The sequence below is a fragment of the Spinacia oleracea genome, chromosome 5 (assembly GCF_020520425.1).
Source record: "Spinacia oleracea cultivar Varoflay chromosome 5, BTI_SOV_V1, whole genome shotgun sequence".
Taxonomy (NCBI): Eukaryota; Viridiplantae; Streptophyta; class Magnoliopsida; order Caryophyllales; family Amaranthaceae; genus Spinacia; species Spinacia oleracea.
This window is the reverse complement of record NC_079491.1, coordinates 47,573,305-47,601,287: the sequence shown is the minus strand read 5'-3', so window position 1 is coordinate 47,601,287 and position 27,983 is coordinate 47,573,305. Positions and strand designations below refer to the sequence as shown.

The following is a 27,983-nucleotide window of genomic DNA, read 5'->3' as shown; positions in this document are numbered from 1 at the left end:
ACAGATTTTGTTTTCTCAAAGAAAGAAAATTTGAATATTGAATCTCACAGTTGTAGTAGTACATTATTTGTTTTTGATAATCAAATTACTTTATTGATAAAAAGTTTCTCTAGTAGAGTAGTAGTACATGAATACATGTAAATATGTAATCACCTGGAACAATAAAAAGTTTGGTATACAAAAAATGATCGTAGATTAACCCCATAATTAGAAATGACCCCTAAGAAACATCGATCCTGTATACAGAACAAATCGCTATCGAATTGAAGCATTCTCTGTGTCAGGAAAGGTGAGAGAATTGCTTTCAACAGTTCATGTAACAAATATATTTTGCAGTTCTGAAACATCCTTGATAATGTTAAAATCTCGTACTCCTGAGTCCTGAGTACTAGATAACAAAACCAAGCAAGCACCATTACAATGAAGTACTTCAACTGGTATCGGTTCTCTAGCTGATGGGAAAAAACATTAGACAGGATGAAGGTCCTACAGAAGTATGATATGTTGCATTTCATTTTTCTATTTTACAAGTAGGCTAATATGTACAAGAAACAAGAAGATGAGTTAGTTATCTTCATCAAAATCAAAAGTTTGCCGCCTCCTGAGAGATTCTATAACATGTGCAGATTTATGTCCCCTAGAATGAGGGGGTCTTTCTGAGGTTCTTAATTGAGGCATATTAAGCAAACTCAAGGGTGGTGTTGCAGCTCCTTTATTTACTTCCTTTAGTATAGATTTGGCAATAGTTGCTGCTGCCACATCCGCCATTGCTGAAGCCACCTTTGAATCACTATGTTGTTTCTTTGACAGCTTACTTTTCTGATTTGTTGCACCAGGTGTATGATACCCTTGTGACCTATGCATAGTTGCAATGGCCTCTGTAGCCGTTGATTTAGCCTTGACAGTTTCATATTTTTGCATGTCATATATAAGCTCTTTCCTTAGCTGATTATCTGCAACCAATATGTCTTCAATTTCATTCTTGTAGTCCTTGAGAAGCACACATAAGCATTCCATAAGAGAGCCAATGAGAGGGCTGTTCTTGTTCTCTAATAATCTCTTTAGTTCTATAAATATAGGAATGGTGTTTTGGATAAGACCCTTCTTCACTGCTTGAGTTATTGCTTTTCCTCTGGCAGCTGCACCGCCATCTCCCCCTTCTTCTTCCATTTCAGTAGAAGCATCTGGTGCTGCTGCACGGTTTGATGGAAGCCTTATCTCTTTGCAGGTTAGAATACGGAACGCATCCTGATTACCACATAGATCACACTTTCTTATTCATATAACAGCAAACCACATCGTAGCAATTAAACTAGCATGTAAAAAGTTGATATGTTTTAAAGATACATGGAAACTACTGCAAGTTTGATGGAATCCTCTGTGTCTCCGAATTATAAAAACACTTGCCTTTTTAGGCTGTATCAAATTAGTTTAAACATACACTTTCCTTCTTGCTCCGGATATATTGATTAGTGAAAAAAAGTAATTTCTTTTTGAGAACTCAGGAGGAAATATACATAAGCACAAAAAGGAAGGAGAGAGAACTGAGACCTGCAAGACAGACTGGCAACTAACGTCATCAAAGCTGAGGATACCATCAGATGCAGCAGCAAGGATTTCAGCACATATTTTTGCAAAGGTAGCTAATAGATGCTCAGGAGCCATTTGCTTCAACAAAGAAACATATATGTGCATCCTTCTAGACCTTGACTTCTCATCATTACCTCTGATCATATAAAATTAGATAATGTGGGTCAAATAGAGAAATAGGTAGAGTGACATGTCTCCTACTCTCCCATTTATAGTGAAAAACATCCATTTTGTTTGTCCCATATCGGCCATATCTATTGTCAAAGTTCAATTCTAAAATTAAACAATTCTTATGCCAGTATCAATGGAAAATTATCTTCTACGCATAAAGTTCCATTACCTAATTGAGAAAAGTCGTCTCTCAACTCTTGAATTTTGAGATTTGTTATTTGTCACATAAGCTTGACAGTCATTTAGAACAAACACCGCTTCCACAAAACTATTGTAAGCTAGAAGAGGAGCCTTGGCTGAAAGATGATATAGAACAAAGGTCAGATCTCTACCTTAATGACTACGCTTATGAAACAGCCAGAATAATGATAAGTTACCTTTGAGTATATTTCCAAACAGAAAATCAGCAAGCTGTCTAATTGTTTCTGATTCATCATCAAGAGACAACAGAAACCGTAGGAAAAGTACCCCTCTCCACTTGACATAGTCCGTCTGCAAAATAATAAAATATATAAACTTGCAAATGATACCTACATCAAGAGCGCAAAGAACTATATACAATGATGCCCATGTAAAGACCAAATTGTACCTGCAATAATCTAGAGAGTAGTATAAACGTTTGCCTCCTGACAAGTTCACAAGTGTCACGAAGACACTTTGTGATTTTTGCAATATAGCTGTTGATTCAAAAACGGTTGAGGGAAGAGCGAGAAAAAGTATGTGAAATGATCAGTGTTTTGAACAGTAAGATTCACAGGCTTACCAGTCCACCAAAGCAGTGTAACGAACACAAAAATCTGCCATAATGACAACAATATTATTCCTAAGTGCAGTGCAATCACTCTTTTCAAGCTCCTACAACAGAAGATGACAGAAGATCAATTCTTGTAATTATTAGACACGTAACTCTGTTATTGAACAACAGATTTGTTCACATGCAATTGATGTCAGTATGTCTACATGTTGAGCCTGCAAGATAAAATCATTCAACAAAGCTACTCTTTTTATTATGGCAAGTAAGCTGTATAATTCAACAAACCTGTACGAACAATGGGATATATCTTTTTGCAAGCTTCCCGTCAGCAAGGCAGATTTTCCCCATGGTAAGCCATGCCTGAATATACAAACATGGAGCTTTTTCCTTTACAGAAATGGTAGAGCCAGGTAACTGATTTGACCTTGGTTCATGAGTTCCTGAAGTTATCATACTGTGCAAAACCGGAACAATGGCCTTTATATCCAAGGATGGACAAATGATCACCAAGGAACCTATGGTGTAAACTGCTGTTGTAGCTTGTAATAGCAACTTCGATGGGGTAGCTTCTCTTTTACCCTTTCTCGTGCTCTTAGGTGGTGTGAAAAGGTTGTTCTCTTTACTTGTCTTTTGTTCTTCTGATAGATACATATCTACTACACGAGAAGCTTTACAAAAAATTTGATCAGCAGATTTTGTAACCAATGCATCTGCTTCCTGAGGATTCATAGCCTTTCGTTTACATAATGTTTTAAGTGCTTTAACATGAGCATTAACCTGCAACCATATGCAGGCAATTATTAAAGTCCATAAGGCTATCTGAGTAGGGAAAAGCAGATCAGCAGAATGGATAATCAAAAACAGAGGCAGGCATCTAAAAGGTTGGTAAAAGTCAACCATAATGAGAGTAATAACATATCATCTGCCCGATAATGAAAGCTGAATTTTCTTCTGCTATCGGACCTCAGTAAACAGAGTATTTAGCTGTTAGCAGTGAAATAACCCAATCAACATCTTAAGCGACCTTTTTTTCGAGATGTTCAGATCCAGATCACTTTCTAACAAATCCAGATCCTTGACGTTTGGCTGTTTTTAACAAACTCAGGAAGTCTAGGACTAGGACCCACGGGTATCTACATATCCTCATGATGAGAACACCAACAGAAACTGAAGTCAACTTCAATTAGGTAGTGGAATTCAGATCAAATCCTTCAGGGTTGTATATTTATTCAACAACACTAGTTCGGATTACAAACTGTAGCACTAAGCCTTCAGAAATAAATAGATAGTCTATGTAGACAGCACAACAATCCTACTCTAGGTGCCAATTCTCCAACCCACTCGATTTTAATTAAACAGCTTACACAAAATTCCTCTCAATTAAGACTTAAAGAGGTGCACCTGCTAGATAAACTGACAAACGAACAGGTAGGATTAGAGTAGCACCAGGCTCTTTTTTAATCTTTGACAACGTTCAATTTACACATAAAGCAGAAAACAAGCATCTGCTTCCAAAAAGTTAAAGAAATATATGAGATATGCTTTGTACCTCAGTTGAATGCATGCTGAACCCTTCTATCCGTTTTAGCAGATCATGAGCCAAATGCGCAGCAGGTTCAGGGGACAACTCTACAGAAACATTAGAGATTGTTTGCAACAGTAAAACACGATCGCCAGCCCAAACTGCAGTGTTAGTTTCCATGCCGTCAACTGATTCAGGCATAATGTCCTCTATGGTACGTGAGTTTAATTCATCTGTGGTAACATCCTTATCCAATAGCTTCCAGTGATGATAGAGAAATTCCCACTCCACTGCTTTGCGAAGAAATGAAGAAACTTCTGACAGAAGAAGCCAAGCACCGGGAGGGGCTGTCCAGTTGTCTATTGGCATGGAATGTGATAACCAAAGAGATTCTGATGTTTTTATGATTTTCTGAAGGGCTGTAGCAATTTTAGGCCTCAGTTTTCCCTTCTTACCAAGGCTTGAACAGATCTTTTTCACCCAAGGTGCAACTTCTCCGTTGCAAATCTCGCTCAACAGATCCAGAACACCTTCTGGGTAAATTGCTGCAAGCTCTTTCTCAAAACTTCTTGCGCTGTATTTCGAATTATGAACTGCAGACGTATCACTAGACGCTGCAGATCCAGCTCTAGAAACTCTATCTAAAACCAGTTCCACAAAAAAACTCTCGCATTCCTCTTGAATACTACTCTCACTGTCAATAATCAAGCGTGGAACAGAATGAAGCCATTCAATGACAACACTTCTATCTGAAAATGTTCTGAATGCCTACAAAGCCAGTAAGAATATCAATGTGAGAATAGAAATATGTTCTGAAGTAACTGATGCCACCAATGTTTAAATTCTAAATACACAAACTATATTTGCTTAGGCATGTAATGCAGGCACTAAAAGCTAAGTTTAGCGAGTCTAAAGGACCAAACAGTAAGCTAACCTCTGAAAGTGCTGAAATTGCCGCTTTCCTTATACTGACAAGTGGATCAGAACAAGCAATCCCCATCATCTTAAGAATGTCAGGGTCCAAGGTGCTGCCTACAAGAGCCATGAGTTTAGTTATTAGCAAAAGTGCAGCCTTCCGAACAGCTGCTTTCTCATCCGTGCACCTCTTCTTTAGGAAATCATTCGCTCTACCCTCTCGTCCACCATCAATACCTAATGCCTTCTTAAACAAAACTTGGTCTCTCTCATCACTTGATGTACCCACGAGTTGTGCCAAGCTTGACAGAGCTCGAGCTCGAATTCCTGCAACTGAATCAGAACAACGCTGAATTAATGCAACCAAGCACCTCAATTTCCACGAATCCTCCTCCACTTCACTGTCTAATTCAGAACCTGAAAGGGTTTGTAATGACAAAATGAGCTTTGGAATGAGATCAACAGCCAAATTTCTAAGGTGAGATTTTCCTTGAGCCATCTTCATAACATAATCGACGAATCCAACTTGATCGTCGGATTCCATAGCTTTAACAATATCCAATATAGATTCCACAGCTAAAGCTCTAGCATCAGATTTCTCAGGTGCCTTTTGAGCCAAATACCTAGGCAAATTCACCATTGCTTTTCTCAGGGAATTTGAATCAATTGCCATGCCCATCATCTCATTTTTCACAAACAAAATAGCGAATGTCCTAGCTTGCGATTTTGTCGACAAGATTAAGGGCGTTAGAGATTTCAATACCTCAGCAGATGTCATTTCCTGTTCTCCATGCTCAGGCCTCAAAATCTGGCTCAAGATACCGGTGCAAGTATCGAACAATTTCTTGCAATTTCCAGAATTGTTGCCACACAAATCAAACCCTAATACAGGAATTTGAGCCACAGTTTGAACTAAAGATTTCAAACTATCAGGAAACCGACCCAAATGCATCAAACTCAGTACAAGACCTAACTTATCAAGTACACTCAATAGCAACTTAATGTCAAATTCATTATCTAACCTCTCCCCGACACCACCACAATCATCGTCAGCGTCCGAGTTATTCGAAACCCTAGCTCTCTTACCACGACCCTTCTTTCGCCGGGGTTCGTTAGAGGCGGGAGGTGAAGAACCCTCTTTTCGATACTTCAGCGACCGGCGAATGGAGTGGAGAAGAGACAAAAAAGACATGGGGGTAAAGAGAGAGAAAACTGGGGCATTAGGAGAGAGAAAGAGTGAGAGGTAGACAGTAGAAGCGAGGAGGGAGAGAGAAGAGGTACTAGAATCCATGGAAGATGAAATTGGGTTGATAAGAGAAGAAAGAGAAAGGCTGCGAGTCGATAATTCATCCCAAAGAGGGTTGATTTGAGGTGTTTCATCACTGTTGTCGATGTCGAAATTGCGGGATGGGGTTTGAATTTGATGGGTTAACAGGGATTTGAGATCTAAGAGAGTTGATCGGGAGATGGGTGATTGTGGGTTGAGGCATTCGAGATCTGTCAGAATTCTGGAAATGGTGGCGTCTTCCATTGATGAACTGCCGGGTTGGAGGATGCTGCAAAGGAAGATTTGTTGTCTTTTCGTTTAAGTGGAGCTACCAACACAAAAAGGCGCCATTCTTTGGATTTGAATGTCTTTTCAAAATCTTTTGTATGCCCCCGGTCTACGGTAAAAATATTGTACATCCAACCAACACGTAACTTACACGTGCAAAAGCTAACAATATACGAAGTAATTTTTATTGTTTTTTAGAAATTCATTTTTATATTCCTAAACAGTAGTGATGAGCGAAAACCTGAGAGGAGAGAGTCGCGCCTGCGACGCCATGGGATAAGATAGAGAAAGCTCTTCAAATCTACAATCTACCATAAGAGGAGAAAGAAACATCGAATCTGCAATCAACCATGAGAGAAACTCCTGGAATGTACAATCAACCATGAGAGAAGAGTGAAACATTTGATTCAATCTCTCTAATTGTGAAACCTTAATACGTGGGTTGCTACAATGGCAAATTCGTGCTCCAACAATAATCGACCTCAACAACATTCCAAATTCAGAAATTGGGAGAAACCAAACTCTAGAACAATCAGAAATTCAAGTTGTTCCAGATTCTGCAACTAAAGGTAAATTTTTTTAAAAACTCATTTACTTATAAGTTTGCCATTATAAGTTTACAAACAATATCATATAAGTTCACCATCAGTATAATATAAGGTTGACATTCAGGATTGTTTTATAAGTTCTTAATGAGTATCATATAAGTTTATCATATGTCTCATATAAGTTCACCATCAGCATCGTAAAAATTGCAAGAATTCGGAATTTGAACTTTGATTTTCCTTTATATGTGTTCGTTCACTTAAAATTAAAAGTATATGATGATTTTGTACTCCAAACACAGGATAGAAGAATCATCAGTTGCAGTGATGTAAATGTTCAGGGATCATAAGAGATTTACGATTTGTATAAACTGTTAGGTTATGAACAATATAATTCATGCGGAAAAACATAAAGCCATGAATCAAAATTAATTGTCACATAGTCAATTAGCATAATTTAGTATACATACTACAACAAAATAAGCTTTTAATAGCGCTTTTTTCAAGGAAAGACAACGCTTTTAAACCGCTGTTAAAAGAATGACAACGCTTTTAAAAAGCGCTGTTAATTTTACCTCATTTAACATCATTCAATATATAAGCGCTAATAAAGCTTCGGTATGGCGGGAAAATTTATGATTAATTTAATTTAAATTAATTAATAGCGTGTAACTAAAAAGCGTTGTTATTTAAATGCAATTTTTAATTTTTGTCGGGCTATTTTTTAATTATTAAATACCTGTAATAAAATATAAAAATATTTTATAGCCTACACAAGGTAATCAATTTGAATATATATAAGATTCAACTTCATTTCTATCGTATCAAATAAATGTCTCGATGTCTCATATATTCATAACTTAAAATCATATGTGCCTAAATACACACTACAATAAAAACACACTAGAAAACAGAAAGAAGTATCTCTGTCATATAGTACCTCTTTTAATTTCAAAGCAATAAACTAAAATTAAAACGTTGTAGAGAAATTCCAGTCGAAAAACATAATTAATCCACCACAATATTCACACGAGAAGAACATGACACGTCCATTGAGCTCTGACTTCATCAATTTGTCCTTCATCATAATTCGGAACATTGCAATCATGAAAGTACTACAAAATGAGAAAATTAACATAATTAGTGGCAATGCATATGAATAATGTCTAGGCTTAATTGAGCATAGAAAAATATATACATCTTCAAATATTCGAGTTTGCTTATGGTCGATGATCTCTTTCATGTATCTCATGACATAATATCCATAATCCATGACATTCTTTTGCCGAGGACACTACACAAGCAAAATACAATCAATTACTTTTGAATACTTTAAAAAACAAATAAAAATTGCAATAAACATAAAATCATAGGACATACTTGTATCTGTATCCACTTGGTGCTCATTTTTATTTTCTTCAACAATCCTTTTTCAGTTCGAAACCCAAAAAGTGATCTGCAAACAAAACCAAAAAAAAAAGTACAAAGAGGATGGGGGGGTGCTGGCAGTTTGCAATTCAGTTAGCTCGCAGCCAAGGAGTCAGAAGCTTGATTTAGGAATCAGATTGTTTGACTGTAGTGAACATACTTTCTAAGGGCTGCTTATTTTGGAATATTTTGGAATCAGATTGTTTGCTGCTTATTCTGAGTCTGAAGATAAGAATTGATCTGGAATTAGGATGAATGGAATCAATTAGTGTTTACAGTTTCTTATGTATAGCAGATTTCAGGCTGTGCATTAAATTGAAGTAGCTGCAGAGGTATTAGTGTATACAGTTTCTTATGTATATAATTTTCTCTCTGAAATATCTACCCCTTCCTAGCTGATTGTTGGCAACCAAACAAGCCTCGCGTTCAACTGACCCACCAACATCATTGGCAATTATAAGGTGTACTCAAAAGGCTGAGGGGGTTGGGGCTCCTCATCAACAGCCATGGCAGCTACAGTTCCCTGTTGCACTGGTGCAGCAGCAGCAGCAGCAGCAGCAGAATTTGTTGTTGTAGTAGAAGCAGAAGCAGGTGCATCAGTAAGAGACATTACCTCTGGTTCTTTAGGACGTAAGTCTTTCAGAAATACAAAACCAGAAGCTGCCAACTTCACAGTGTACTCAACTTCACAAAAAGTAGGGTTTTGCACACCCTAGTACTCCCTACTCTCTGCAGCCTACTCTTTCTCTCTCTCTCTCTCTCTCTCTCTCTCTCTCTCTCTCTCTCTCTCTCTCTCTCTCTCTCTCTCTCTCTCTCTCTCTCTCTCTCCTTATGCCTTCTGAAAATGTCTTTTCACTCTTTTTCTAATTGCTTTTATTTGAATAATTTATGTTACTCCGCCCTCATCCTATAAATATGATCCTGATGCTTAAAGTCTCAGTCTTAACCTGAGCAGTGAATAGATACGGAACATATACTATACCCATATTGGGGAGGGAAAAAGATATGTGTTTCATACATGACAGATACTATACACATAAACTGCACATAACCCTCGTTCTTTCAAGATCAAGGCACTCTATTCTTCATTGTTATGGGACAATCAAGTTTAACAAGCTAGAATCATTTGTAAATGAATACCTTGGTTGAAATCTTGCACCGAGGAATAATTTGATGGTTGTATAGTGCAGGCACTTCAGGTGATACTATCTCTGGTAGGGGTCCATACAAGTTTTCCCTCATGCTTAGGTTGAAGAACACAACAACTGAGACCCGTGGTTCTTGCTGGGGATTAGCATACGCTCGGTGTTCTACACTCGTGTACTTATCATTCGAGAGGAGCTAAATATAAAACAGAACCAATCAACTTTAACAAACTGAAACTAGTTATATAAGAGAAAATATAGGAATATGTTTTTATACCTGAAGCAAGTCGCCGACATCGATAACAAGTGCACCTTGGATTGGCTTGACATTAACCCATTTCCCCTCATGTTTAACTTGCAACCCACCAACTTGATCCTGCAGCAACAGTGTGAGAACGCCAGGATCAGTATGGGATGCGATCACAAGTTCCGAACTGTCTTGTTGAGCTGGGGACAATATGGATAATAGTGGCCGGCCATAACTCTGTCTCCTGAACATGATTTCTCTTTCAACTTATCAGCCTCCACTCCCAATCCTTGAGAGAATATGAAGAAAATAATGCCCTTGGTCCAAGTATGCATTCTATGTTAAGTCTAATAAATGCGGTTCAGTATTAATTAACAAGTTAATAATTCAGTGAGATCAAGTGAGCTGAATGCCTAGCTAGAGGCCGCTTCAGTTCAAGTGGAATTAATGATATTAATCCACAGCTTACTCTTGACTGAACCCGTAGGGTCACACAAATAGTACGTAAACGAATCAAGTATTTAATGGCATTAAATACTCCAACTATGGATATTCGGAATCGACGGATCTTGGTTTCAGTGGGAGCTGAGATCGTCACAGGCAAGAAATGAATACTCCGGAAACGATGATATTGCCGGAAACGGAAATATGGATCGTATCGGAAATATAAATATTATCCAAGTCGTAGATGTTGCCGGAAACGAAAACATGGTACGTATCGGGAAATATTATCGGAAATGGAAATATTGCCGGAATCGGAAATATTGCCAGAAACGGAAATAGTGTCAGAATCGGAAATATTATCGGAATCGGAAAATAATTCCGGAAACGGAAATATTAAATATTTGTTCGAAACGGAAATTAATTCCGGAATCGAAAATATTAAATATTGTTCGTATCGGAAATATATTCCGGAATCGGGAATTTAATCGGAAGCGTATCGTACGAATAAGCATCGGACGAGGCCTGCCGGACGAGGGCCCAGCACGAAGCCAGGCCATCGCCCAGCAAGCCAAGCGCGCCACACGAACAGCCAAGGCCACGCCAGGCCCAGCGCAAGGCCAGGCCCAGCAGGCCGTGGCAGCGCGCGCAGCGCGCGCAGCTGCGAGCAGTGGGCTGCGAGCGTTGCTGCAGCTCGCGTGGGCTTGTAGCTCGCGTGGGCCGTGCGGCCGTGTGGGCTGTGCGCGGGCATGGCCTGCACGCTTGCGGGTCATGCTCGCGTAAGTGTTTGTGTTCGCATACGAAACCTAAAACGTGCAGAATTCGTTTAATGATTAAATTCCTAATTCTATTTGATAAATTAATTAAATAAGAGTTTTATTATAATTCTAATTTAATTAATTCGTATCCTAATAGGATTCCAATTCTCTTTCCATACCCCTATAAATATGTGGCCTGGGTTCACAATTTATAACGAGTTATTCAAGTATTCAAAGTGAGTTTTTGAGAGAAAAATTCAGTCACACATCTTGCTCAAAAGTGCCGAAAATTTATAGTACCTTAGGGGCGATTCTAGTTGGTCAATCTTAAGGCGGATCCGGACGTGCTGTGGACTATCTACGGAGGGACGGCACTTGGAGTCCTAAAGACTTGTTCTTGTTCGGTTCGGGCGCAGCTAGGGAAGGCATGCAACAAAGAGTATGCATCTAAACTATGCTAAATGATTATGTGTAAATAATATGTATTCCTGGCTTAATGGTTGTTTCCGCATGATTTATGAATTGTCATATGTATCATAACCTAACAGAATAGCCCAAGAGTGCCTTACCTAGTTGTTTAACTTCCTTATCCCACTCAATAATCTCATCTCTGCCAGAATATATAGAATTGGAAACAACATCATATATCAGAATTAGTCTCTCCAAAGGATAATCAGACCAGCTTGTCTCCAGAGGATTAATGTGACTGCGCAACAATATGAGCCAACGGACTCAGGACTTGCAATAATAAGAAGAAAAAAAACTAAATTAAGCTAGAAAGCTACTTCTTGACACATGGAAAAAGTTCATGAAAGCCATGTCTACACGGTAGCTTAAATAGTTAAATCTATGGACAATGAAACACTAGTTAATAACATTAAAGTTATACCAAAACCAACCTATCCAACTTTACTAAGTGACGCATACGCGTTCACACCTTTTTTTACTACAAATTCAGGTGGAGCAAACCAAGGACGAAGGCCCTAATTAGTACAAGGAACCACTAGAGACCATAAATTTGGGAATTATATCCCAAAATTATCAGCAATACAGGCAATTATGAAGTATATATTAATTTTTTTAATCAAATATAGGATTAATCATAATCAAATTAGCAGCTTCCATAAAAACGCTATTTTACAAGAAATTAATGTATTATACCATCAGTTCGAGAAGTAGGAGGATGTTTCTCCTTGAGCTCAGGACTGCATTCCCTTAAAACCAAAAAAATCAAAATAGATCAAGTTAGATCTTAGCTAAAATATCGAATAAACTTGTCAAAATCTACAAATTATGGGAAAAAAGGACACCAAATTCAACAAAAGTAAACCAGCATATCGCAATTAAAATACAATTAACAGATTCCAAATCGAAAATTCCTAATTGACAAACCTGTAAAAAGAAAATCACAATACTAACATCCATACCACAAATAACAATTTACAACTCATTGAAATTTCAGCAAAACTTACCAAGAAGAAGAAGAATCGAAAAAATGCAAATGAAATCGACAAATTTCAGATTGAAGGGAACTCGGCGAGTTTGGATTGAAGGGAACCCTAAATTTTCGATTGAGGGTTCGAATTGGGAATGAACAGTGTAGTTTAGCGTTTTGGAAATTGTTTTGGGGAGATAGAGATGAACCGCATACATCGTGGCCTCGAGTCACGTGGTAAATGGTTTTTGTGTGTGTTACAGTGTTTTTTTTCCTTTGGGTAAAGAGTTAAGGAGTACTCCGAGTGTTTCAACAACACTTTAATAAAAAACGCTGTATTATAAATTTATTCATTATAACAACAGCGTTTTGTCATAAACGCTGTAAATTAGGTGTTGTTAATTACTCATTTTGTTGTAGTGATACAACGTGATGGTGTCTTCCCTAGCTGACCCCGAATCGAACAAGAACAAGTATAGAGCTCCAAATGTCGCTCCTCCGTAGATAGTCCACAACACGTTCGGATCCGCCTTAGGTCCAACCAACTAGGATATTCTCTAAGGTTTTATGCACTCGGTGAACTCACAATATGTGATAGGCAAATATTAAACTTGATTGAATTTAATGTATTATCAAACTTATAAAATATGTGATCATGAACCTCATATTTATAGGGTGGAAATAGAGAAGTTTATTCCTACTAGGAATCGATTAATTAAACCCATTAGGATTCTGGTTAAATATAACCACTTAGTTTATGCCTTATCGCCCACGCTTGGCTTGCAGCCCATGCGCTGGGCCTGACGCTGGTGCTGGGCTTCGTGCTCAACGCTGGCGTTGGGCCTTGTGCTTGGCGCTGACTCGTCGAGCGATGGGTTGGCTCGCTTGCCGTGTTTCCGATTCGTTCACTAGTGGAAAAAGGCTTATTTGCATCCCCGCATTTGCCACGCCATTCTGAACATGTGATGCAAATAACAAATTTTAGCATAAAATTTACTCATTTGCGTCGCAGCTTTGTTAAACTGCGAGGCAAATGACTCTAGGATGCCCCCCAGAGTCATTTGCATCGCAGATTAACAAATCTGCGAGGCAAATGACTCAATCAAGTGCATCGCAGATTTACAAATCTGCGTGGCAAATGACTCTAGGAGCATCCTAGAGTCATTTGCCACGCAGATTTGTAAATCTGCGATGCAATGCGTGTCCACCTAGGAATGTACTTTCTCGCTTTGACCTAACACACCACACCAACACCGCAAACTTTCCGCCTCTTCTATCTTTCTCTCTCATCTATTCTTTTAGAATCTCCATTGTTGGTACTCCAACATCTCTTCATCTCTCCTCCAACAACACAATATCAACCTTATTTTTCGACATCTCCTCTCACCAAAGCTGTCACAAATATAGTCAATTGGGTTTCTCTGAAAATTCAAGATCTGCGATGTCAAGAAGAGGCAAACCCTAGGTGTCGGCGCCGCGAAGAAGGCTAAGAAACATGCCGAACTGCCGCGAAGAAGGCTAAGAAACGCCGAATACGCCGAACTGCCTCTAAGAAACATGCTAAACTACCGCGAAGAGGCAAACCCTAGGTGTCGGCGCCGCGAAAATGTCAATACGATTGGTTTGCATTTTCCGGCGGGTCATATTGCTTGGTTTTTGAAGGGTAAGAAACACGCTGGGTCATATTGCTTGATTTCCAAATTCAATTAGTTTTGCACATTTTAAAAAAAATCTTATGAATCTAGGGTTTAATTATTTTGGTTAATGTGTGAATTTGAGTATCTTTTTGCCCGATTGTTTGGATTGTTAATTTGAGTATCTTGATTTCCATGTTCAATTAATTTTCTCTGGTTTTTTTCATTTGAATTTAGGGTTTAGTTATGTTGGTTAGTTTGTGAATTCAAGTATTTTTTTTTTCAATTTTTTATGAGTTTCGCTTTGAATTTGATGATAAATTAAGTAACTGATTTGAATTTGATGATAAATTAAGTGTTGAATTGAATTTGATGTAATGTGACCTTTTTTTTATTGATGTTGAATTGCTAGATTTGTATCTAATTAGGATTTTTATTGTGACCTTTGGATCTTTTGAAGAGGAATCAGTATCTAATTAGGAATTTAGGATTTATATTCTTGTTTAATGCTTAGCAACCTTTTTCTAAGTAGTTTGAGGTGAAGAAAGGAGTTTCGTGGCTGACTTTAGATCAGCACTTTTGAGTTCAACAAGTTGGGAGACTTTCCCTTTGGATGTTTTTGAAGAGGAATCAGATTCCGTCGTCCAATTAAGATTTAGATTCTTATTTGTGGTTATTGTCCTCTTACAACTTGACTATTAGCTTTTTCCTAACAAATATTCTGTAAATTCTCTTTGTTCCAAGTATATATACAGGCCTTTTTAATTGAAAGCTTTGGATAGTGATAGGTAGATGGGAGAGCTTCTGGTGCTGGATTTGTTTTCGTTTTTGGGGGGTATGTTTGACAATGATAAGTGCATACAAATTCTTTGTGGGTCTTTTTCTGTATTTTCGAGAGTAAGGCTCCGTTTGGTTTGACGGAAAACACAATTCCAAACTACTTTTCCTTCGTTTGTTTCATTACAAGAAAAGTTATAGAGAAAAGGAAAATGGAAATAGAATGGGGTTGATGGGGGGAGGAGGAGATGTAAGGAGGAGGGAGGAAAATGTGTTTCCCCTCCCTTTCAAAAGGAAAATGTTTTCCACCTTGATAGAGTTGTATTCCTCCATTTGGAAACAACTTTCCATCCCTTACAAACCAAACAAAGGAAAGTGGGAATCAAACACTCTCTAAATGTGTTCACATCAATTTTAGGGTACAAGACAGTTAATCAAAGAAGTATTTGTTTTATTTCTTTTGCTAATTCAAAGCACATTTTTTTTAATGTTTGTGTGAGTGTGGGACTGTAGTTTATTTTATTTTTTAATAGGAATGAGCCAAGATTTAAAAGCGTTGTTTTTTTTTAATATATTTATCGTACTTCAAGCTTTAACAACTATTTTCATATGTCATTTGTTTTCTTGGTGGATTTAATCCTTCTATCTCTATAGTATACCAAGATGTAAGTTGTAAACAGCCTACTTGATTTCCACCTCCCTCTTTTTGTTTGCTTATGCGATATCATTTGTTAAATAGAGCTCACGTATTGTTTGCTAATATCAACAACATGATGATGCTAAGTTGTGATATCTCATGTGTTTCAGATGCGAGCTGATAAATTGAAGACACAAATCGAGCTTACATTCAAACAGATGAACACTGGTGGGACAGAAGCAGAAAGAGGTAGAGAAAACATTGCCGAACTGGAAAGGGTCCAGCAAATCATGGATCAGTACAAACTGCAAGCTCAACAACTGGAAGAATTAGAAGTAAAGAAACGCACAGAAGAGTTGGCTGCGTTTGTAGCTAAAGAGCCTTCTCATCACTTGCTACGACTTGGCCATGATTGTTGGGACGTTGCTCGATACTACACTAGCTAGAAGCAAGAGAAACACTAGAAGATTCTGGGCAACAACTAATTTTTTTTTTTTTTTGTTGGGTGTCAAGAGAAACCGTTAGATGGAATACATTGTTGTAGATATTTCAAGCTTTTGTATTGTAAAATTTATGAAGGTACTGCCTTTTCGTATTTAGTCTTATTGATTTGATGTGGTTCTATTTAATAATATGAGTTGTCTATTTTACTATATATATATATATAGTAAAATGGAACCTATTTTTTTTACAAAATTCAAAGTCATTTGCGTCGCACATTAAGCTATTGTGCGTGGCAAATGACTTTTTTTTTTGGCGCCTGAAAGTCATTTGCCACGCACTTTAAGCTAATGTGCGTGGCAAATGACCTTTCAACATGGTGCCTGAAAAGTCATTTGCCACGCACATTTGCTTAATGTGCGACGCAAATAAGGGTCATTTGCAAATGACTTTTAGTCATTTGCATCGAGATCTTTTGCCACGCACAATGTGCGACGCAAATGTGCTTAAAAGTGCGATGCAAATGACCCTTTTTCCACTAGTGGTTTTTCGATTCCGGAATTTATTTCCGATTCTAACAATATTTACGTTTCCGATAATATTTCCGATTCCGGCAATATTCCGATTCCGATAATATTTCCAATTCCGGCAATATTTCTATTTCCGTTAATATTTTCCTAAACGAACCATATTTCTTTTTCCGGCAATATTTTCGACTTCGATAATATTTATATTTCCGTCATAAACCATATTTCTGTTTCCAATAATATCTTCGTTTCCGGCAAATATTTTTTCTTTGCCTTTTGATGATTTTAGCTCCCCCTAGGATAAAGATCCATCATTTCCGAGTGTCCATACTTAGAGTATTTACTGAATATTATATTCACCTAAATACTTGATCCTTTCACGTACTATTTGTGTGACCATACGGGTTCAGTCAAGAGTAAATTGTGTCAATGATATTATTAATTCCATTTGAACTGAAGCGGCCTCTAGCTAGGCATTCAGATCACTTGATCTCATTGAATTATTAACTTGTTTAATTAATACCGAACCGTATTTATTAGACTTAGCATTAAATGCAAACTTGAAGCAAGGACATTATTTCATTGAGCAGGGTCCTTAGAAATCAACCTATGAGGAGTGATTTTGGAATTCTGAAGGACTTGTAGCAGGGATTTGATTTTTTTTTGAGCTTGTACAATTCCTTCCCATTATTGTAGCCTTCTCTCAACAGGGAAATGAAATCCCCATGTTCACAAAGAGCTTCAAGATAGGAAGATGTGATATCTTCTATAGGTTCTTCCTTAATAAACCAAATAGTCTAAGCAATCCTGATAGACATCTACTGAACGCTTCAACATCTTGAGGGAGCTAACTTAGTTATACATATCCTCATAAGCTTTGCTCTCTTTTAAAACCTATAACACAAGATACATGTTGATTTTACCCATGGTCTCTAACTCTTAAGTCGGTCGCCTAGTTAGGCGTTGAACAACTTATCTGAATTGCGATGAATCAGTATTTACTATAGTGACCTTGGTGCTTTGTTTCCCATGTAACGCCTATGATTTGTACTCGCGGTCAGCCATTCCAACAATTATCAGCAGCAACGGGTGCTTGCCGGTGAAGGTAATCTCAGATGTATCCATGGATTTCATGCAGGGCCGAGACTCGAGAGAATATGGTGGCCCTGTGCTAACATTTAGCCATGATAAAATGGGCCCCTTATAAAAAAAAATCAAAGACATCAAATTTCCCACAAATAAAAATTACGGAGTAAAACAATAATGTTAAAATAAATCATAAATGAAAAATATCACAATATTCTTCCGTGATACTAAAATATAGACTAAGTCTCTGACACCTATTCTTTGTCGGCCCACTAAAATTGAGAAAACACAACCATACAATGTCTTTCAGTCTACACTCTACACGTTTTGTGTAACACCCTAATAATTCCTTGATTTTTATAAAACATTTTCCAACTTAAAACACAGGAATTACCAAGATATTACCGCCACCGTGATAACGGCTAAGGCTATTTACCAGAATTACGCAGCGGAAATAACTAACTTTCAAAACACATTAAATAAATAGTTAATGGTCATTAAAACAGTTGGAACCGTTGAGGCCCAAACAAACCGTTTGAAATCCATTAACTGAAAATAGTAGTATTAGTCATGACTATAAATAAAAATAGAGTTTATAAATTACGGAAGCATAAAACTCTCAACTCGAATCCCATGATAACTTCTCCCGCAAGTTATCTCTACAAACCTGCTTTATTGAAAATCTACTCCCCAACAACGCAAATGCAATTGATGGATCATCATAGGGTCATTAAGGCGAAGGCCATGACCAGAAGACATGAAGCACGAAGTCAGCAAAAGCTGAGTACGGACAAGCTAGAATAACATTCTATCCTAACATGCTTCACTCGACAATTAAATAATCCACATGCAAAAGCCATAAAATAAACGAGTAAACATGGAGACAAGACTCGACACGAGACACGACTCTTGACTCACAGATTAATAAAAAGTAGCTTCGAACGGGTAAAGTAAAGTATCCTCAAAAGGAAAGAAAGGGTGATGGGAGCCAACCATACACCAAAATAAGTCGGGCTACTACCGACAGTCGGGCCATACCTACAGTAATTCCAATGCACAACGGCATAAAAGAGGATGAAACAACGTCTTGTATCATTCTAGGAGTACAAGTTTTCCGGCAAGACTCCCCCCATTGTTCATACTCAAGGTATATACGTTCTAAGAGTTTTGAAGCTCTTTGGGTTACACTTTACGTTAATTAGTATATTATGTTCAAGGCGACTCAAGACACAACATACAAACAATTGAACAATTAAACAATTCAACAATGACACTTCATTATTTTAATTCTTTAGGACCTGTGATCAAACATAGACTCAAGTGAAATTACTCCCGTTGTTCCTTCTCAAAAACACTGTTTGAGATAACCCGACATTGCCTATTAACAAGCGGGGTGTGCCCTTAACACGAATTGTCCTTAATTCAATTCACATAGACTCTCTAACATATTCTACCCCTTTGGTAGAATATATATTGCTCACTGGCAATATTCGACTGGCTCAATAATTATGTTAGACATCCTGTACTATAGCATAATAATAATAACAACTTGCATGCGCAATACTCATACATGCAAACCAACTTGAACAACATGCTTGACATAATTCAACGATTATAAAAGTCCATAACATGATAGTTCAATAGAATCTATAAGGCATAATTCAATTCATAACATGCTCGTTCATATAGATTCAATAATAATAATAACATGCTCGTTCTCAACATTAAACATGAATTCATAACAACATAATCATTCCCAATCATCAAACATGAATTCGTAGCATATAAGTTCACATGATTCGCATTCAATACACTTCACAAAGTCCTCAAGGGATGGGTGGTCACCCTAGTCTTGTACGTACCTGGAATACGTAAGTACGGGGGCCACTGTGCGAATCACGACTCACTAGAAATCAACTCCTATAAAACAAAATAAGAGAACTAAATTATTATCCATGTTTACTAAATTTCCAGCAACTATTTAAAAAACTAAAACCCTTAGTTTAATTAAAAATCATTCATTAATTGGTAATTTAATAGTCTCAATTAGTCAACGCAAGTCCTAGCATAAAAACATTGACTTTTTCGCTTTAAAACCCTTAAAAACCAACTTTTTAAAGCTCATAAATATTCTGAAAATTTTGATTGATTCCCATAATTTAAATTGACATTAAATTATGTAAATCAATTGCTTAATCAATTTGGAACCAAAACCCTAGCAATAGTTTAATCCGAAAACATGTTTTGACTTCAAAAATCAACACTTTATAAACTTATTAAATCTGAAAATCATAATTTAAATCATCAAAACCAATCTCTTTAATTAAAACACATAACCCAATACGGTGTTCATAACCGTTTTAATTAATCTAAACAATCCAATAATTAAACTCAATCACAATATTAAATCAATTTTAAACTGAAAATTAATATTTTTGAAAACATAATTTGATTGTCCCAATTCAACAACACACACGCACACAACAATTAATTGTGTTGTGTGCGTGTGCGTCGAACAATCAACGCAACAACACAACAACAACACGCACGCACCGCAGCAGCAGTGCGCATGAGCACGCGACGAGCGCGAGAGGGACAGGCAGGCGCTGGGCGGGCAACACATCGACGAGCGGGCACGAGCTCGCGTGGCTGCTGGGTGGGACGACGCGCACGCAACACACAGCAGCAGCGAGGGCGCTGCGCTGCGGGGCGAGGCGACGAGAGAGAGGGGCACGCGAAGGACAGGGCAGCAGCACACGGGGCGCTGCGGGATGCGGGACGAGGCAACGGTGCGTGAGGCTGGGCGAGCACACACGGCACGACAGCGTGCCTTGCGCTGCAAGCAAAGGGGACGGTCGAAGGGGTCTGTGGGTGAGCCGCAAGGAGAGGAAAAGAGGAGAGAGAGAGATTTCTGAATTTTTGATTTTGGGGGTTTGATATGAGGTCTATTTATAGGTTTTCTCTCCCTTGTGGGCTAGGTTAAGGTAATTTTGAGTTGGGCTTGCTTTCGGGCTTAGTTCATTAACTTCCTTGCAAGCTTTGTTGGGTTTAATTAAAACAAAACGACCGGGCTTTAAGTTTATTAAATTCGTTTTTGAAATATGACCCAACAATTTCCGACTAAATAAATTTCCTTGAATTTATTTAATAAAAATACGATTTTCGAAATAATTAATATTTAAATTAATTAAAAATAAGTGCATTTAATTCTCATTAAATGAAATTAATTTGTAAAAATACAACGAAATGCTTTATAATTATAATAAAATATATTTATAATAATAGAAAAATACGAGGTATTACAAGGGGCCTGTTCTATGTCCCATTTTGGGCCGGTTCAAGGTCGAGCCTGATTCTATGGTACGGAAGAAACACAAGGAGGAGAAAGAAGGATGAGAGTTGATTTCATTCATGAGAGGGCCATGGAGTTATTTGAGAACGTTAGAAAATTGAAGGACGAAACGTTCACAATTACTAAAGGAAGAAGATGCTGAAAATTTTAGGTAATTAGTTTTAGAGGTAACTTGTTAACCTAGATTGTTTAAAGAAGGGGAAGTAATTGGGATATTCTAGAATAATCACTGATTGGGATTGATATTAGAAAACTACCAATAGTTGAGATTAATAATGTTAAATTTTCCAAATATATATTGGAACAAATCTAACAAGACCATACATAACCATGGTCTTGTTCTTTTCACCTGATCTGGTCAGGTCTGATTTTTTTGCTTTTTATGGTCTTGTGTTTGTCTGGCTTGATCTGATATTTCTAGTCTGGTCTAATAAGCAATACGAATTAGGTGAAGAGAACAAAAGTCTACATTTTTTCTTATTGACTACTCCCTCTGTCCCTTAATACTCGACCTGTTTTGATCGGACACGTTTGTCAATGCACAACTTTGACCACCAATTTCTTTAACTACATATTATAAAAACTTATAAAAATATTATATTTTGAAAATATATATTAAGATGAACCCAACAATATATTATATACCAACATTTGTTTTCATATACTAGAAATAAAATAGGGTCAAAGTGAATTATGTGAATAGTGCAAAAAGTCAAAACAGGTCGAGTATTAAGGGACGGAGGGAGTAATAAGAATTCATGATCAACGTTTTCTAATTTTGACAATAAATAAATAAATTAAAATACACATTCCGTCCCACATTACTTGTTACACTTTCCTTTTTCGTCCGTCAAACATTACTTGTTACAATTCTAAATTAGGAATGACCAGACAATTATTATATTGTCTCTCCCTTTCCACTAAAAAAGTTTGATCCTCACTCTCCCTCTCTATCATTTTTCACCTAAAATTTTGTGTAAATGTAAATGTAACGAGTAATATAGGACGGAGGAAGTAGATCTTTTAGAGATGGAAAGACTAATCACCCCATTTCGGTTTTGAATAGTGAAACTAGTGTGTGGCTCGGGCGATGCCCCGATTGCTACATTGAATAGTTAAAATTTTAGATTTTTTCTTGAGCAAAATATTTGATAAGATACATGTAAAGCATTAAGTGAAAGCATTCATCAAGTTCGTCAACTACACAAACAAACTAAGTCATTTATCGTGAGAAATAATTTTTCAATTGCATCATCTTACAATTTGTATAATTTGTTTTCTAGTGGAAATAAGTTATTCAAAATTAACAAACACCAAATTAGATACATGCAGCCATGCAAGGCATTTCTGTAGTTGATGCTTAATTATGAGACTTATGACATCATGGTTATTCATGATTATCCTAATTCTTTAATTATTTTTTTTTTCCAAAATAGTCAATAGAAAATAATGTTAGGTTATGATACATATGACAACTCATAAATCATGCGGAAAAACCATAAACCCAGGAAAACATATTATTTACACATAATCATTTAGCATAGATTAGATGCATACTCTTTGTTGCGTGCCTTCCCTAGCTGCGCCCGAACCGAACAAGAACAAGTCTTTAGGACTCCAAGTGTCGTCCCTCCGTAGATAGTCCACAGCACGTCCGGATCCGCCTTAAGATTGACCAACTAGAATCGCCCTTAAGGTACTATTATTTTCGGCACTTTATAGGCAAATGTGTGACTGAATTTTTCTCTCAAAAACTCACTTTGAATACTTTGAAACTTGTGTTATAAATTGTGAGCCCTAGCCTCATATTTATAGCGGTATGGAAAGGGAATCGAAATCCTATTCAGATACAAATTAATTAAACCTAGAATCCTATAAGAACTCTAATTTAATTAATTTATCAAATAGAATTAGGAATTTAATCATTAACCGAACTCTGCATGTTTTAGGAAACGTGCACGAACACAAACACTTGCACACACACGCACGGCAGCCACGATGGGCCCCATGCGTGCGCGCGAGCAGCAGCCCACTCAGCGCCCGCGCGCGCTGCGCGCTGCGCGTGCTGTGCGCGCTGTGCGCTGCGCGTGCTGTGCGCGCTGTGCGCGCTGCGCGCAGCCTGCTGGGCCTGGCCTTGCGCTGGGCCTGGCCTTGCGCTGGGCCTGGCGTGGCTGTTTGTGCGGCGCGCTTGGCTTGCTGGGCGATGGCCTGGCTTCGTGCTGGGCCTCGTCCGGCAGGCCTCGTCCGATGCTTATTCGTACGATGCGCTTCCGATTAAATTTTCCGATTCCGGAATTCATTTCCGATACGAACAATATTTAATATTTCCGATTCCGGAATTAATTTCCGTTTCGAACAAATATTTAATATTTCCGTTTCCGGAATTATTTTCCGATTCCGGTAATATTTCCGATTCTGACAATATTTCCGTTTCCGGCAATATTTCCGATTCTGGAAATATTTCCATTTCCGATAATATTTTCCGACACGTACCATGTTTCCGTTTCCGGCAACATCTACGACTTGGATAATATTTATATTTCCGATACGATCCATATTTCCGTTTCCGGCAATATCATCGTTTCCGGAGTATTCATTCCTTGCCTGTGACGATCTTAGCTCCCACTGAAACCAAGATCCGTCGGTTCCGAATATTCATAGATGGAGTATTTAATGCCATTAAATACTTGATCCGTTTACGTACTATTTGTGTGACCCTACGGGTTCAGTCAAGAGTAAGCTGTGGATTAATATCATTAATTCCACTTGAACTGAAGCGGCCTCTAGCTAGGCATTCAGCTCACTTGATCTCACTGAATTATTAACTTGTTAATTAATACTGAACCGCATTTATTAGACTTTAACATAGAATGCATACTTGGACCAAGGGCATTATTTCCTTTAGTCTCCCACTTGTCCTTAGGGACAAGTGTGCATTTCCTAATTCCTTTGTCGCTCGATGCTTGCTCTTGAACATAAGGTAAGAGTTGTCATCCTTATTACGTCCAGAGGTGTTCCTCGGTTTCAGAGTTCAACTGATCAAATAAACAGATAATCATAGCCTATGATTCATCCGAGCACGGCCATGCATTTCACAGTTTCTAGCTCTCCGAGTGGCCTTGTACAACTTTTAAGCATCTCATCCCGATTTATGGGAGGACAATCCCAATCTTGCGATCTTGAGATTAGACTTCGTTTGATAGGTGATTACCTGAGCGTTGCCTTTATAGCCTCCTTTTACGGTGCGACGGTTGGTCAACGTCAAAGCAACCAGTTCTCAAACAAGTAATCTCAAATCACTCAGGTATTGAGGATTTAGTGTCTAATAATTTAATGAAATTTACTTATGACAGACTTTCATCTCTTACAGTAAAGTTTCATAGGTCTCGTCCGATACTAGTCTTCCCAAAGTAAGTATCTATGCAAATGATTATGACATTGCCATGTCCACATAGTTCAAGAAACAGAACTACTAGTCATCTTGCATTCTAATCGTCTAACGTTTTCTATGCGTCCAATTTTATAGAAAACTCCGATTAGGGACCATTTTCAACCTTTGACATTCAAGTTCACTTGATAGACATTTCTTAGTCACAGGACTGGTCCTGACAGTCTATCTTGAATATATCGTCAAATTTGAAGGGACTCATCATTTAATACTAAACCAAGATTAAATGGAATATGAAAATACATTTCATATATGATAAATGTTCAACCCCAATGTTTTATAACCATGGGCCTCAAACCCATCTTCTAAAACAATTCATGGAATTCAAAGCTATGCTTGATTTCCAGTGCTACAATGTGAGTGTTGCTTCTCACTTGTTGCATAGGTTTAGTTATCATGCTTTGCCAATCTTAATATCCTTTTCATCGAATGTTCTTCGAGATATGATGATAAGATCTTTTCGAGTTTGTTTATTATGTGATCTAGTCTTTCTTACTTTGATGGTGGTTTTACTCACTTTGCAATGAAGAACCATCAAGTTAGCAGACGTTTTTCTTGCTTCAAGAGTGGTTCTACGCATTTTTCAATGAAGAACCATCAAGCCAGCAGATAGGTGATCTACCCAAGTTCAGTGAAGAACTTTAAACAACCCTGTTTTATTGCTTCTTAGGCAATAATTACTTTTACTTCAACTGTATAGGTTGCTAGTGATGCTTTGTTTGGATTTACCTATCCAAGCAGTTCATAGATATGTGGAAGACTCTCCAACTATATCTTAGAACATAGAAATTATTATTTTAATTTCCCACGCAACAACTCATGGTCTCCAATCCATGTTGCCATTTCAAAACACGATGCTCTATAGCTCGTCCTTGCCAATGGTTAACTCCAAAGGGGTCTTGCTTGATCCTTTGCCAGTGTTTATGCGTGTAGCATCAATATTTAGCATATCTTTATTTCCTTGAATCAAGAACTATTCCTATGTACCTTTTCAAGTACCATAAGTATTCTTGATCTCAATCTAGTTGATCTTTACTTAGATCAATAGAGATTGGTATATGTTCGTCATGGCTAAAGTCATACGATACGTTTTTGGCGATCCTCATATTATATCATACATGATAAATTCTTTTGCAGAATAATTCCCAATTGAATTCTATTCATGTAACTTTAGCTTATCTAGTTTCAGTAGATACTAAATTCAGCTAAATTCTTTGACATATAATATAGGTTAAGAATCTTATTTAGATCCTTTGATGTTTAACTTAGTAAATGCTTATACATAGTTCAAACATCCTTTACTTAGATTTATTCACATGGGTCGAATATCTCCAATGGAGATTTTCGTGTTTGATTTAGTAAATGCCATTACTTAATCCAAAACAATATCATAAGATCTTTGTAAATAGATCTTAATACCCAGTATGTACTAAGTTTCGCCATGGTCCATCATTGATGAATAATTTCAAATCTAAGTCATTAGCATTTGAATGTTATTTCACAATAGAGAGATATGTGTGTGATACACATAGGACCAATTAAGTTTTATGTACTCCCACTAAACCTCTTACACATCTATAAGAATCATGTATATTTTATGAAACTAAAATGCTTATTAGCTTCACTTAAAATACAGTTCCAATTCCCAATTGCTTGCTTAAATCTGTACTTAGATTTCGTAAGCTAGCTTTCTTTTCAAGCATTTATTTGGATCCACAAATCCTATGACATGCCATGTACATAGTTTATTCCAACATTTGATTGAGGAATACTTTTGTCATCCAATTGCCATATTTACCAATATGCAATCATTGCTTGAATTATAGACTTGAAGCATTACGATTTTGCATGAGGTTTCAACACAATCCACATTGTGAATTTGCTTGTAACTTTTAGCAACTAATCTAGCTTTGTGTGTGAACACAATTCCATGTTTGATGGTTTTTATCCTTAAAACAAACTTGCAACCAATAGGTGTGAAACTATTCTTGCAAATCAACAAAATTTCAATTTTGTCATCAAAACATTGAGTATGTTTTATGGCCTCTAACCATTTAAAAACATTTGAGTCTATATATGGCCTCTAACCATTTTAGGGAATCTGGGTTTCGTCATAGCTTTCTTACAAGTCACAAACTCATTAATCTACATGATAATAGTTTGACTGCAAGTTGTAGGTTTCTTCACTATTTAATAGAAGAATCTCATAGTTTCATTGACCTGATCTCTATGTTTCTTTACTATCTAATAGAAGAATCTCATAGTTTCAGTGACTTGAATTCTATGCCTACTTGGGTATAGAACATCAAACAATAGAATATCAATAGCCACTTGAAAGTCCTTTGAATATTCTGTTCTCCTTGAAGCACTTGTAAAGTCTTCTAAGAGATATCTATTCTTTAAAGCCACTTCTAACGTCCTTAAAGAATAAGTTCGGATTTTCTGAAGCACTTCGAAAAGCCTCCGGAATGTCCGTTTATGTTTGTTGTTCGCCTCGAAAACTTTCGAGGTCTATTTTCTCCCACTTGTCATTTTGGAAACGAATCTCCAAAAGGACATTATTTCGAGCAAACAAACATTATGTTCTCAAAAATTCGTGGTAGAAACAATACCCTTGTGTCTCATTTGAATAAATCACAATGAAACATATATCTATGCTTGGGCCTTAGTTTGTTGAATAACAAACACTAAGCTCCCACTGAGTTTAGGAACTCTTTAGATATATTATGAAAAGATATTCTGAAATTACTTTTCAATAGCTTTGACGAATTTGGTTTAGTTTGGTGGTAGTTGAGCATTTTGTTTTAGAAATTATAGGAAAAGTCTTTATGATTCATCATTGATCGAATCAAGTACTAATTGACTTCGATCATTCCAACGTAGATATGCCATATCTTATGGACCTAGATTGTGAACACACAATCATTGATGATCATATTTGGTCTCAAGTAATCATGAACATGATCTAACCTAGATCTTTATGATTTCTTGCCAAGTGGATTTTATACTTCTGAATCTTTGAACTAGCCAAACAGATTCAAACTTATATCACATTGAGTAAATAAACCTATATTCACTCAAATCCATGTGAAATAATAAAGTCATAAAATCTTTCTTTAGCTTTGAACTCTATTGTCTAGGCGTTTCTAACAATAGTTCATATCTTTTGTTACTTTCAACAAGTAAGACTAGTTGTCTTAAAATGATCTAGAAATCAATCAACTTTCAAAAGTTTATCAAAATAGAGCTTTTTGAATGTTAACTTGTTGATATGGTCTAAGCAACAATGCCAAAGATTAGTGGAACTCAAATCAAGGGGTTGATTTGAACCTAGTAAAGTTCTTTAAAGAGTTGTTTGTTTTAATCAAGCATATTGACTCATCCTGTAATTGACCATTTCATTCAAATAAACAAACAAACATTGTCTTTGTTTTTTCTTGAATGTGAGTCTTTCTGTGTTTGAAAACAGAAATTTAGGTATGTTGATTATGGAACAAAATAGCCATTAAGTTCCAGCCTTGAAAGGACTTAAAACAAACTAGATGACCCTACAACTAATGTAGCATTGCCATGCT

At 37.1% G+C, this 27,983-nt stretch overlaps 1 protein-coding gene and 1 pseudogene across 1 annotated transcript; both read right to left on the bottom strand.

The window, feature by feature from the left end:
* Window positions 1–207: 207 nt before the first annotated feature.
* LOC110803247 (uncharacterized) lies at window positions 208–6,561 on the bottom strand. The gene is made up of 9 exons (XM_022008743.2): window positions 4,972–6,561; window positions 4,065–4,805; window positions 2,801–3,292; window positions 2,525–2,616; window positions 2,351–2,438; window positions 2,139–2,253; window positions 1,931–2,057; window positions 1,552–1,726; window positions 208–1,248 (listed from the first exon to the last, which is right to left on the bottom strand). Exons 1-9 carry the CDS (start codon window positions 6,481–6,483, stop codon window positions 565–567), a joined length of 4,026 nt encoding a protein of 1,341 aa, XP_021864435.1. The 5' UTR covers window positions 6,484–6,561; the 3' UTR covers window positions 208–564.
* Window positions 6,562–8,934: 2,373 nt separating this feature from the next.
* Window positions 8,935–10,162, bottom strand: LOC110803246 (1-aminocyclopropane-1-carboxylate oxidase homolog 12-like; annotated as a pseudogene).
* Between the last annotated feature and the right edge of the window lie 17,821 nt (window positions 10,163–27,983).

Coding starts and splice junctions, on each gene's coding strand:
- LOC110803247 (XM_022008743.2), bottom strand. CDS start 6,483: ATGGAAGACGCCACCATTTCCAGAATTCTGACAGATCTCGAATGCCTC. Junction 2,617..2,800: donor ATATCCCATTGTTCGTACAG/GTTTGTTGAATT, acceptor CTTCTGTTGTAG/GAGCTTGAAAAGAGTGATTG. Junction 2,439..2,524: donor TACACTGCTTTGGTGGACTG/GTAAGCCTGTGA, acceptor TTGAATCAACAG/CTATATTGCAAAAATCACAA.